Consider the following 13,382-nt stretch of genomic DNA (forward strand, 5'->3'; position numbering starts at 1 on the left):
CACTGGCACACACTAAATGCACAATCCCCTTTAGCCAGTGTCGCTCCAACTACTTTTGCCGGCCTCTGGGTTAGGAAATGAGCTCAGAGTTGTTAGGTAATTTGTTCAGTTACACAGCAATAGGAAGAGCCCAGACCTTGTGATTCTGAGTCTGTAGCTTTAACATACCCCTCTATGGATATATAAGGCGAAGCCCTCGTTTCTCTTCACAAATGGAGAGAGAGTACGGTTGATGTAGCACCTTAAGTCCCGCTAGTGTGAGTTTGTTATTTTTTTGCTGTGAAATATCCTTGAACCATGTGTGTGTGTGTGTGTGTGTGTGTTTAATTTTATTGTAATAAAGTATATAAGATTTGCCATTTTAACCAATTTTAAGTGTACAATTCAGTGGTATTATTTACATTCACAGTCTTATGCCATCATCACCATTATCTATTTCTAAAAGCTTTTTATTACCCCAAATAGAAAACTTAGTACCCCTTAAGCAGTAACTCCCCATTCCTTATTCCCCCCAGTCCCTGGTAACTTCTAATCTGCTTTCTACCTCTGTACACTTACCTCTTCTAGATATTTCATATAAGTGGAATCATGCAGTATTTGTGCTTTTGTGTTTGGCTTCTTTCACTTAGCATAAGTTTTCAAGATTAATCTGTTGTTGGACATTTGGGTTGTTTCTACCCTTTAGCTTTTGTAAATAATGCTGCTGTGAACATTAGTGTACAATTATCGGCTTAAGCCCCTTCTTTCAGTTGTTTGGGGTATATACCTAGGAGTGAAATTGCTGCATCATATGGTAATTCTATGTTTAATTTTTTGAGGAGTTGCTAAGCTGTTTTCCACAGAAGCTGTACCATCTTACATTCCCACCAGCAATGCATAAAACTACCAATTTCTTCATCTTCTTGTCAACGCTTATTTTCTGTTTTTGTGGTAATAGCTATCCTAGTAGGTATGGACTGCTGCCTCATTTTAGTCGTGACTTACATTTCCCCAGTGACTAATGATGATGAGCATCTTTTCGTGTGCTTACTGGCCATTTGTATATCTTTTTTGAACAAATGTCTATTCAGGTCCTCTGCCCATTTTAAAATTAGGTTGTTTACCTTTTGTTGTTGGGTTGTATGTATTCTTGATTTTTAACCCTTATCAGATAATGATTTGCAAGTATTTTCTCCCATTTGGTAGGTTGCCTTTTTACTTGTTTGATAATTTCCACCGATGTACAAATTTTTAATTTTGTTTTTTCTTTTGTTGCTTGTGCTTTCGGTATCTAAGAATCCATTCCCAAATCCAAGGTCCCGAAGTTTTACCCGTGTTTTTTTCTAAGAGTTTATGATTTTAGCTGTTACATTTAGGTTGTTGATTCGTTTTAAATGAGTTAATTTTTGTATATGGTGTGAGGTATGGATCCATCTTCATTCTTTTGCATGTGGAAATCCAGTTGTCCCAGCATTGCTTGTTGAAGAGACTATTCTTTCCCCAGTGAATGTACTTGACACCCTTGTTGAAAATCAGTTGGCCGCAGACATATGAGTTTGTTTCTGGATTCTCAATTGTATTCCAGTGCTCTGTATGTCTATCCTTATCTAATACCACACTGTTTTGATTACTGTAGCTTTATAGTAAGTTTTGAAATCTGGCAGTATGAGTCTTCCTAATTTGTTTCTCTTTTTCAAGATTATTTTGACTGTTCAGGGCCCCTTGCAAATACATATAAATTTAAGGGTCTGGTTTTCATTTCTGCAAAAAAGGCTGTTGGAGTTTTGATAGGTATTGCATTGAATCTGTAGATTGCTTTGGGTAGTGCTGACACTATTTTGTCACAGGATGTCTTTCCATTTATTAAGATTGTCTTTAATATTAAGATTGTCTTTAATTTCTTTCAGCAATGTTTTATAGCTGTCAGTGTACAAGTCTTTTACCGCCTTGGTTAAATTTATTCCTGTGTGTTTTATTGTTTTAGTTGCAATTATTAATGTGATTGTTTTCTTAAATTCCTTTTTGGATTGTTCATCACTGTTGTATAGACATACATTGATTTTTGTTAGATGAAATTTTAAAAAAGCATGCACAATCCATGGAAATGTTTAATGCTTCAGAAGCTTTATTTTATTTTTAGAGATATTACAATGGGACTTAACCCAAACTGAGATTAACGATAATAGAAATCTTGACTGAACATTCATGTTCTCTAGGTTTCTACAGTGTAGCCTGTAAGTCTTTTAATGTGTATTTTATATGCATTTTATTAGTTTTCGTTATAGTTTTCTTATGCCCTATCCAGTATTTATATATGAACTATTTAATGGTTCCGAAACTCACTTATTTTACACTGTGTAAAATGTTTTATCTATAAGAGAAAGATTCCTAACTAGCTTGTTGACTTAGTTATGTTTATTGCGGTTTCTTTTGTTTTTCTGTTAGACCTTTGCTGATTTCTGATGCACTCAATTTGTTTGCTTTATTGTGAAGTTTAACTCCAGGAATTCTTTTGTAACTTGAAAGAATGTTGTTTTTTTTTTTTTAAATAATTTGAATGCCATTCCTGCATTTTATTTATAGGAAAGCAACATAGCTCACCTCTGATAGTTTGATCATTCTTAACAGAGCCTTAGGCACGTGAAAGGGGCACTGTTGCCTTACAGATGAATTGATGCTGTAAACTTGTACTTTCTAGGAGATAAAAGCAACAAGATGATGCTCAAGCAGACTGCTACAGAATGAAGGCAATTTGATTATAAATCCATCTGGAAAATGTGGATCACTAGTTGCTCACTGTTAACTCAGGGGTATTTTAATTTTAGTGAGCCAGGATAAAAGTGTTTCACTTAATTGATGTCTTCTTTTTCTTCTTCTAGGAAATATAATAGCAGCCATGATAGAGGACAAAGGGCCAAGAGTGACAGACTACTTTGTTGTGGCAGGTCTCACTGACACATCCACTCTTTTGGATCAAGAAATTAATCGTTTAGATACTAAGTCAACCGGACCTAAAGCTCCCATTACAGACATTGCTGTTATCGTCAAATCAGCTGGGGAGACAGTTCCTGAAGGTTACACTTGCATTGAAGCCACTCCATCAGCTCTCCAAGCAAACTTGAATTATGGAAGTCTGAAAAGCCCGGAACTTTTCCTCTGTTACAAGAGAGGAAGAGATAAACCACCTCTTACAGACATTGGGTATGGCAACTTTTCTTTTGCGTAGTGAAGGGAATGAAATTTATTTGGGAGGAGAAATTTTAAATTGTTGAGGTTTTATAATTTGTTATTTCAGGATCAAGTATATAGTAAGACATTACATATCTCTAGCCAACCTTACTTAATTTCTCTGCACTGTACTTGAATCATTAGATTATTTCCCTTTGAAAGAATATTGAGATAAAGACTTTAGAACCTGAAGTGTGATTCCATTTTTGGTTGTCCTGATGAGATAAGGTTATTAGTTAAACATAAAAAGTAGAAGCCATAATAGAAGACACTGTGTTTTTAAGGAGCTAAGTAGCTCTTTAAGTACCTTATATAATGCGCGTGAAGTCCCAAACTCATTTAACAAAGCACTCCTGTTTTAAAAAATAAAATTGTGCTGTGTGGTTTTAATTGCTGGGGAGGGTATTTATAACTTGGAAGAGGTTTAGTTGTCATGAACATTTAGTAACTAGTACACAGTCAATAAAGAACATTTTTCTTGGTAAAAACTCCTTAAAAAAAATCTGTCTCCATCGACTCTTATATAAATAAGATATGCTTTGAGAATACCTATTTAGTGCTTTGTACCATATAGTTAATCATGTCATGTATTAAGGTGTTCTTTGTATTGTAATTACCATCGGGCTCGACGGCACTGGGTTAATAAAAATAGATTATAGGTATTTGAGAACATCTCAGGAAGTTAGTATTATAAAACAGCCTTTGCATTTAAGGGGTTTTTAGGTTTAAAACAGAGGTAACTGTAAGCCATGTGTTGTATGATATTGACTTATACCCTAGATGTGCAGAAGAAAGGAGTTCACTGAATATTAAAGGGGTCATAGATTGTTTCATGGAATAGGTAGGAATTGTTGCAGCTATGTGTGTAGTTGGAAGTGAAAAGGAAAATTATTTCAAGCATAGGGAATACAGACAGCCCCTGGGTTACGAATGAAACCCATTCCTAATTGTGTCTTTAAGACCAATTTGTAGGTAAGTCAGGGCAGGTGCATAGTTATTATAATGCAAAAGAAGGCTCGAAGCCTTTTTTTGTTGTGCTTTAAGTGAAAGTTTACAGCTCAAGTTAGTTCTCATACAAAAATTTATACACACGTTGTTATGTGACCCTAGTTGCTCTCCCTGTAATGTTACTAGCACACTGCTCCTTTCCACTCTGGATTTCCTGTGTCCATTCAACCGGTTCCTGTTCCTTTTTGCCGTCTCGTCTTGCCTCTAGATAGGAGCTGCCCACATAGTCTCATGTATCTACTTGAGCTAAGAAACACTGTCTTCACGAATATCATTTTATATCTTATAGTCCAGTCTAATCTTTGTCTGAAGAGTGGGCTTTGGAGATGGTTTCAGTTCTGGGCTAACAAAGAGCCTGGGGGCCATGTCTTCTGGGGTCCTTCCAGTCTCAGTCAGACCATTAAGTCTGGCCTTGTTACTGTAATTTGAGTTCTGCACCCTACTTTTCTCCTGCTCTTTCAGGGACTCTGTGTCATGTTCCCTGTCAGGGTGGTCATGGTGGTAGCCGCGTATCATCTCGTTCTTCTGGTCTCAGGTTGATGGAGCCTCTGGTTTATGTGGCCCTTTCTGTTTCATGAGCTCATATTTGGTGTGCTACATTCTCCTTTGCTCCAGGTGGGTTTGGACCAATTGATGCATCTTAGATGGCCACTCGCTAGCTTTTAAGACCCTAGACACCATTCACTAAAGTGGGATGCAGAACATTTTCTTAATAACCTTTGTTATGCCAATTGACTTAGAAGCCCCCTGAAACCATGGTCCCCAGACCCCTCCGCCCCCTGCTACTCTGTCCCTCGAAGTGTTTGGTTGTATTCAGGAAACTTCTTAGCTTTTGGTTTAGTACAGTTGTGCTGACTTGCCCAGTATTGTGTGTTGTCCTTCCCTTCACCTAAGATAATTCTTATCTACTATCTAGTTAATGAATACCCCTTTCCCTCCCTCCGTCATAACCATCAAAGAATGTTTACTTCTGTGTTTAAACCATTTCTTGAGTTCTTACAGTAGTGGCCTCATACGATATTTGTCCTTTTGTGACTGATTTCACTCAGCACAGTGCCTTCCAGATTCATCCATGTTATAAGATGTTTCACTGATTCATCATTGTTCTTTATCGTTGCGTAGTATTCCATTGTGTGAATATACCATAATTTGTTTATCCATTCATTTGTTGATGGGCACCTAGGTTGTTTCCATCTTTTTGCTATTGTAAACACTGATGCAGTGAACGTGGGTGTGCATGTATCTATTCGTACGAGGGCTCTTATTTCTCTAGGATATATGCCAAGGAGTGGGATTGCTGCGTGGAATGGTAGTTCTTTTTCTAGCTTTTTAAGGGAGCACCAAATCGATTTCCAGAGTGGTTATACCATTTTATATTCCCACCAGCAGTGTATAAGTATTCCAGTCTCTCTAGAACCTCTCCAACATTTATAATTTTGTGTTTTTTGGATTAATGCTAGCCTTGTTGGGGTGAGATGGTATCTCATTGTAGTTTTGATTTACGTTTCTCTAATGGCTAATGATCGTGAGCATTTCCTCGTATATCTGTTAGCCACCTGAATGTCTTTGGTGAAATGCCTGTTCATATGCTTTGCCCTTTTTTTAATTGGGTTGTTTGTCTTGTTGTTGTTGAGGTTTTGAAGTATCTTGCAGATTTTAGAGATAAGATGCTGATCGGATTTGTCGTAGCCAAAATTTTTTTTCCAAGTCTGTAAGTTGTCTGTTTACTCTTTTGATGAGCATAAGTGTTTGATTTTTAGGAGCTCCCAGTTGTCCAGTTTCTCTTCTGGTGTTTGTGCATTGTTAGTAATGTTTCGTATTCTGTTAATGCCACGTATTAGGGTCCTAGCATTGACCCTGTTTTTTCTTCCATCAGCTTTATTGTTTTAGATTTTATATTTAGGTGTTTGACCTATTTTGAGTTAGTTTTTGTGCATGATGTGAGGTATGGGTTCATTTTTTTGCAGATGGATATCCAATTATGCCAGCACGGTTTATTGAAGAGGCTGTCTTTTCCCCATTTAATGGATTTTGGGCCTTTGTCAAATATCAGCTGCTCAATGGTGGTTGAAATTACATCTGGATTCTCAGTTCTGTTCCATTGGTCTGTGTATCCGTTGTACCAGTACCAGGCTGTTTGGACTACTGTGGGGGTATAATAGGTTCTAAAATCAGGTAGTGTGACGCTTCCCACTTTGTTCTTCTTCTTCAGTAATGCTTTACTTATTTGGGGCCTCTTCCCTTTCCATATGAAGTTGGTGATTGGTTTCTTCATCTCCTTAAAAAAGTGCTGTTGGAATTTGGATTGCATTGTATCTGTAGATCTCTTTGGGTATAATAGACATTTTCACAATGTTGAGTCTTCCTATCCATGAGCAAGGTATGTTTTTCTTATGTAGGTCTCTCTTGGTTTCTTGCAGTGGTGTCGTGTAGTTTTCTTTGTATAGGTCTTTTACGTTTCTGGTTAGATTTATTCCTAAGTATTTATCTTCTTGGGTGCTGTCGTAAACGGTATTGATTTGGTGATTGCCTCTTAGATGTTCTTTTTGTTGCTGTAGAGGAATCCAACTGATTTTTGTATTGTTTATCTTGTATCCTGAAACTTTGCTGAAATTTTCTATTAGTTCCAGTAGTTTTCTTGTGGATTCTTTGGGGTTTTCTGTGTATAAGATCATATCATCTGCAAAGAGATACTTTTACTTCTTCATTATCAGTTTGGATGCCCTTTATTTCTTTATCTATCCTAATTGCTCTGGCTAGGACCTCCAGCACAGTGTTGAATAAGAGTGGTGATAAAGGGCATCCTTGTTTGGTTTCACTTCTCAAAGGGAATGCTCTCAGACTCGCTCCATTTAAGATGAGGTTGGCTTTTGGCTTTGTATAAATGCCCATTATTATGTTGAGAAATTTCCCTTCTATTCCTATTGCTGAGAGTTTTTATCATGAATGCCTGTTGAACTTTGTCAAATGCCATTTCTGTGTCGATTAGTAAGATCATGTGGCTCTTGTCTTTTGTCTTATTTATGTGATAGATTACACTGATTATTTTTCTAACGTTGGCCTTTTGCTGTATACCTGGTATGAACCTCACTTGGTCATGGTGAATTCTTTTTTTGGCATATTGTTGAATTCTACTGGCTAGTATTTTGTTGAGGATTTTTGCGACTATGTTCATGAGGGCTGTTGGTCTATAATTTTTTTGTGATGTCTTTACCTGGTTTTGGTATCAGGGTTATGGTGGCTTCATAGAATGAGTTTGGGAGTATTCCGTCCTTTTCTGTGCTCTGAAATACCTTTAGTAGTAGTGGTGGTAACTCTTCTCTTAAAATTTGGTAGAATTATCCAGTGCAACTGTCAGGGCCTGGGCTTTTTTTTGTTGGGAGTTTTTCAATTACCCTTTCAATCTCTGAAAGCCTTTTTCAGTGATTTAAAAGCTGCACATGCAGGAAGTGAAGGTGATTGTGATGAAGAATATGTTGTGAGTAGGGGTTGGTTCAGTTGTTTCAAAGTGAGGGCAAATTTATATAATACTAAAGGGCAAGTATGAGTTGTCTGTAAGTCAGATGCTTGTAACCTGGAGACCTACTATAATATTAACCAGGTTGAGAGGCTGGAGTGAACAGTATACTGAGGCATTTCGTTCTGTTTTAGAAAATACATGTTTAGGACGGATGAAAAATAAGTTTGGATACATAGAATGGTGCCATTTTATGGAGGACCTTGGAAATCAGACATAAAACATAAGCTTAAAACAATAGAGAGTAAGGACATAGAGAAGGTTTTTAAGCAAGGCAGTAATATGGTAAAAATATCGAGTCTGACAAGTGATTTATGAGAATTGGGGATTGGTAAGGGTGAAATCTTGTTTTTAAGCTGTTCCCGTCCTTCTCCCAACTTAGTGTTTTTATTGTTCATTTTAGTTTAATTTTAATGTATCAGATAATATTTTAAGTAACTCACTCTTCATTGACTGTCTTCATTATCTGACATTTTGCATTTACAGCAATAGTATAAATCTAATATCCGACTATTTTGCTCATTAATGGCGTATGTTTGGCAGTAATGGACGCTGAAGTGTGCGGCAAGAGTAACGCTGGCTGTGGTGGTTAAGATTATGCGTCAGCTTGGCTGGGCCATGATTCTCAGTGGTTTGATAGTTATGTAGCGATGTAATTTGGAAGTTATGTAATGATGTAGATATCCTCCATTTTGTGATCTGATATGATCATCCTTCATTTTTGCATAATGCTGATTTTTACATAACGACCTGGTCTTTGGAACCTAACCATGTTGATAAGTAAGGAGTGAGTACAGTTTAATAAGTCAATTCAGTCTTTGTGGCTTATAATGAAATACAATTGTTGTTGTATGTCATCGAGTCTGTTCTGACTCCTAGCACCCCTGTGGAAAGCCTGGTGGCATAGTGATTAAGTGCTATAGCTGCTAACCAAAAGATCAGCAGTTCAAATCCACCAGGCGCTCCTTGGAAACTGTGTAGGTCAGTTTTACTCTGTCCTCTAGGGCCGCTATGAGTCCAAAACACCTAGATGACAATGGGTAGCACCCCTATATAGGACAGAGTAGAACTGTCCCATAGGGTTTCCTAGGCTGTATTCTTTAAGGGAGCAAATCACCATGTGTTTTCTCCTATGGACCTGCTGGTGAGCTTTAATTGCCAGCCTTTGGGTTAGTAGCTCAGCACTGGAACCATTATGCCACAAGGACTTCTCACAGCGATAACCAAAACCCAAACCCATTGTTGTCCAGTTGATTCTAACTCATAGCGACTCTATAGGACAGAGTAGAGTTGACCTATAGGGTTTTGAAGGCTGTAATTTTTACAGAAGCAGACAGCCACATCTTTCTTACGCGGAGCAGCTGGTGAGTTTGAACTGCTGACCTCTGGTTAGCAGTGGAGCACTTAATCACTGAGCGCCAGGGCTCCTTAACCCTTTAGTAGAGGTCCCTTATCCCCAGCCCCGAATCTTACTTAATTCCTAAAGGCAGTCACTTTCAACTTCTTTAGCTGCTTTTTTCTGGTACTGGCAGTATGATGTTAGGTAATATGGTTAATTTCTCTGTGCTGTTTCATTTGTAAAATAGGGATAATTGTAGTACCTACTTACTTAATAGCATTCTTGTCAGTTATAAATGAATTAATACATGCAAATGGCTTAGAATAGAGCCTGGCACATAGTAAGTTAAGTACTAGGTACTATCTTATTTACTTCTGTATTTTTAAATACTGTGCTTGTATTGGCTGCCAACTTAGAACAGTGAGGACGTAGTTTTCTTTTCACCCTCTGCCGCAACACACACATCTGCCCATATGTATTCACAGCCTTCCGCACATTGGTCCTATATAGTTCTATCAAAAATTTTGGTTAAATTCATATTACTATTTACATTATTATGACTAAATAATAATCATAGCTGGATTATATAATATTCTATGGTTTTATTGCCTTAATTTTTTGGTGTGTTTCTTAGAGTTAGCTATAGGGTCGCTATGAGTCGGAATCGACTCGATGGCAGTAGGTTTTAGTAGGTTTTCTTAGAGTTAATACATGCTTTGTGATATTTAATTTTCTGTGTATTTTATTCTTAATAAACCCCTAAATTTGCTTGGTTGAATACATTCCAGTGTATCAAATGATCATTTTTTTTTTTCCTTTTTGAAGACTTTCTCCTATTCTCTCTCCTGTTCTGCTATAGCATTCTTTTCTTTACTCTTGCTCCAGTCTGGACGACTGCATGCTCTCCATCTTGGGACACAGCTATTATTCTGGGATCACATTTGTTTTTTCGTTGAACTGGTTACCCTATTGTCTGAATTTCATATCTTCTTATCTTTGTTTTTTCCCTTGTTTTGTTGGAGCACCTCCTTCAATAACATCATGAAATAGGGTAACCCAGCTGATGTTTTTCATGTTTGTTGATAGTTTTGTCGGTATCAAATTCTAGGTTGGAGATGAAAATTCCTGAGGGAAAATGAAGGTATTACTCTAAGGATTGCTCACTACTGGGCCTACAATGATAATAATCACAGTATTGGTAATAGTAGTAGTTGATCATACTCATGTAGCACTCATTATACCAGGCTTTATTCTAAGCACTTTACATATAAGCTCAAAATATCTGAAAAACTATCTTATATGGTAGATACTATTATTTTTCCATTTTATAGATGAGGAGAATGAGGCAAATAGAGTAACTTGCGCAAGGTTACACAGCTAGTAATGGCAGAGCTATTCAGTCTGTATTCTTAACTTCTTTGCTACACTGAATGTCATTCCTGAGGTATGTTAGAAATAGGTTAAGGATAGAATAAAGATGTGTAATTTATATATAATCAGCGTTTTAATTTAAATAAGTGTTTGATTCTCAAGAACTAGCCATATAGTACTACTGGCCAATTCCTGTGGATTTCTGAGCTGAGGCATTTGTCATTATCTTTGTAAGTTCTAAGAAAGAAGTTAGCAAGCCCTGTTAACTCAAACATTTTATTTTATTAAACTGTCCAGTCTCTTCTCTGATCTTTCACATCTCTTCATTAACGTCTTGTTAAAGTTCTCTTAATTTCTTTATAGTATGCAGAGCCGTTTTGCCCATTTTCCCCCAATTTTCTTTCATTGCATCATCATCATCTGTTTTTGTTCATGGTTTAGGGTATTGTAATGTCTTTACATTAGTCTCAGGCTCAATTTTTTTGCTAAAATAGGAATGGTTATCTCTAGGGCTGCTTTTAGGTATCAAGTAGTTTTGTAGGGGCTTCCCTTTTTTCTTGAAAATTTAAAAATTTTTGCAATGAAAGACATTTAAAAATATATGCAGAGGTATATAAAATGGTGTGATGAACCTCATGTACCCATCGCCAAGCTTCAACAATTATTAACTAGTGAGCAATGTTGTTTTGTCCATACTCTGCACTGAATTATTTCAGAGCAAATCCCAGACATATTTTCATTGACAGATTTTTCAGGATATCTTTCTAAAAGATAAGGACTCTCTCTCTTTTAATATAACTGTAATAACACACTTGAAAATAAAAACTAATAATTTCTTAATGTCATCATATATCCATATTTTCCTGATTGCCTCATGACGTTTGTTCTTTAAACCACTCGCTTGCTGGTTTTTCTGTTGATACTGTTCAGTTAATAAGAAAGGTAGTGAACTGTCAATTTCTGCAAAAAAAAAAAAAAAGGCAGCTGGGGCTTTGATAGAAATTGCTTGAATCTGTAGATCTATTATGAGAATATTGCCACCTTAACAGTATTAAGTCTTCCAGTCTGTGAACTGGAAGTTTTTTCATTTATTTACATATATTTAAATGTCTTTCACCAGGGTTTTGTAGTTTTCAGTCAAGGGATTTTTAAAGGTAATATTTTGACAGGAATCGTGAAGGAAATTTTTGTGAAAACACCTGAATACGTGATGAAATTCTGAGGATGTTTGTGGCGTTGCCCCTTTCTTTTCTCATCTCCTTATAATGAGCAATAAAAAAATTCAATTATTGGGTTGTATTTATACTCCTTAAAGTTATATTCTAGTTGTTGAAAAATAGTTGTTAAAAAATTTATAATTCACAAGGTAGTAATTTGAGTTTTGGTGTATAGTGAACATTTGGGAGACAATAGGAGAGACCAAAAGATTTTTTTCAAGGAGAAACCCAGCAGTAACCTTAAATGTATTTGCACATCTGTGTGTTATATATTTCCTTCCTCCCTACCATGCAGAGTGTTATATGAAGGGAAAGAGCGGCTTATTCCAGGATGTGAAGTGATCCAAGCCACACCCTACGGTCGCTGTGCCAATGTCAACAATAGTTCCACTACTTCACAGAGAATCTTTATCACTTACAGAAGGGCTCCCCTGATTCGACCCCAGAACTCTTTGGCTGTGACTGATATATGCGTTATCATAACCAGTAAAGGAGAAACCCCTCCTCATACCTTCTGCAAAGTTGACAAAAACTTAAATTCTGGAATGGTAAGAATGAAGTCGTTTCATCTTCAGTTTTATGTGAAAACCGAAAATTTATCAATGGGTAATTTTTGGACTCCTGTTTACTATTGGGCATACAGTATATTCTGTTTATAGTTTTGTGGTTCTTGTTTTTATTACTTACAGCGCTCTGATTTTTATGATTCATAGTAAATTTTTAAATCCTCAGCTATCTGATGAACAGAATAATTTCATCCTCAAAATGGATACTTTACGTCAGGAATTTTGTTGTTGTTGTATTTCCTAATATTGCCTATGTTACCCTAACATAGAGATTTTATTAGCCTTTGGGTTTCACTGGCATCTTCAAGGACAACTGAAGGGTGAGTGGGTGGGGGTTCCCTGTTCATGTATTTAAATATTGTAGTTCTGCGTTCTTATTTTTTAAAAGGGCTCTAATGAGAAGAAAATTTAACACGTACAGTTGATTTATAGGTTTATACTACAGTTTAATATTGGGTCAGATTTATTGTGAAGGATATCTTCAGGTCAAATTAATATCAGCTTAAATGTGGTGCGTGGGCAGGAATGACGAACACACCCATACTGATGGTGAGGACCGATTTGTCGGTGGTGGTGATAACTTTGTAGCGCCCCCTTGGCCCCAGGCTCCCCTAGTTTGGGCTCCAGTGTTCACTTTACTGTGTGCTATGTCTCTCAAATAGAAGTATTCATTCTCTAGGTGATTTGAGAATTGTAAACATTTTTGAAACTGCTTTTGCATTAGTTTAATTTTTGTAGCAGCACCTTTTTACTCCCTTCTTTTCTCTTAGGTTAGTGTTCTCCTTTATGCTTTGCAGTAGTTCATACTGTATAGTCTGTTAGGTGCGCATAGGTTTTAAATAGGTTCCCCTGAATAAATAATCAGGGTCTTTAGAAGATTTCAACAAACAATTTCTTTTTGCTCTTTTGTTTTTTTAACCTACTTTATATTTTACAGTGGGGTTCCAGTGTGTTTCTGTGTTATAAGAAGTCTGTGCCTGCTTCTAATGCACTAGCATATAAAGCTGGTGAGTAAATTTTTTTAAAACGTAGTTATTGGTACATGTTAATATTTGGCTAGAGGAGGCAGGAGATGCTCCCTTATATGGTTGGTGGAGTTGATCTGTTTATAAAATTGAGTCATCTGTGATTTTAGGATATGAAGGCATAAGTTTTCT

General features: G+C 36.6%; 1 protein-coding gene across 3 annotated transcripts in view; it reads left to right on the top strand.

Moving 5' to 3' along the window:
- The window catches only part of DENND4C (DENN domain containing 4C), a 130,690-nt gene that overhangs the window by 36,393 nt on the left and 80,915 nt on the right, over nt 1-13,382 (top strand). For 2 of the 3 annotated variants that reach the window (XM_049895037.1, XM_049895036.1), the window contains exons 2-4: nt 2,859-3,180; nt 11,955-12,207; nt 13,163-13,232. In XM_049895037.1, coding sequence (XP_049750994.1) covers nt 2,876-3,180; nt 11,955-12,207; nt 13,163-13,232 — 628 coding nt within the window. In that variant the 5' untranslated portion in view covers nt 2,859-2,875. The remainder of the gene's footprint in view (nt 1-2,858; nt 3,181-11,954; nt 12,208-13,162; nt 13,233-13,382) is intronic. The other variant, XM_049895038.1, reaches the window with a different exon arrangement.

Source organism: Elephas maximus, chromosome 9 (assembly GCF_024166365.1).
Source record: "Elephas maximus indicus isolate mEleMax1 chromosome 9, mEleMax1 primary haplotype, whole genome shotgun sequence".
Classification (NCBI taxonomy): domain Eukaryota; kingdom Metazoa; phylum Chordata; class Mammalia; order Proboscidea; family Elephantidae; genus Elephas; species Elephas maximus.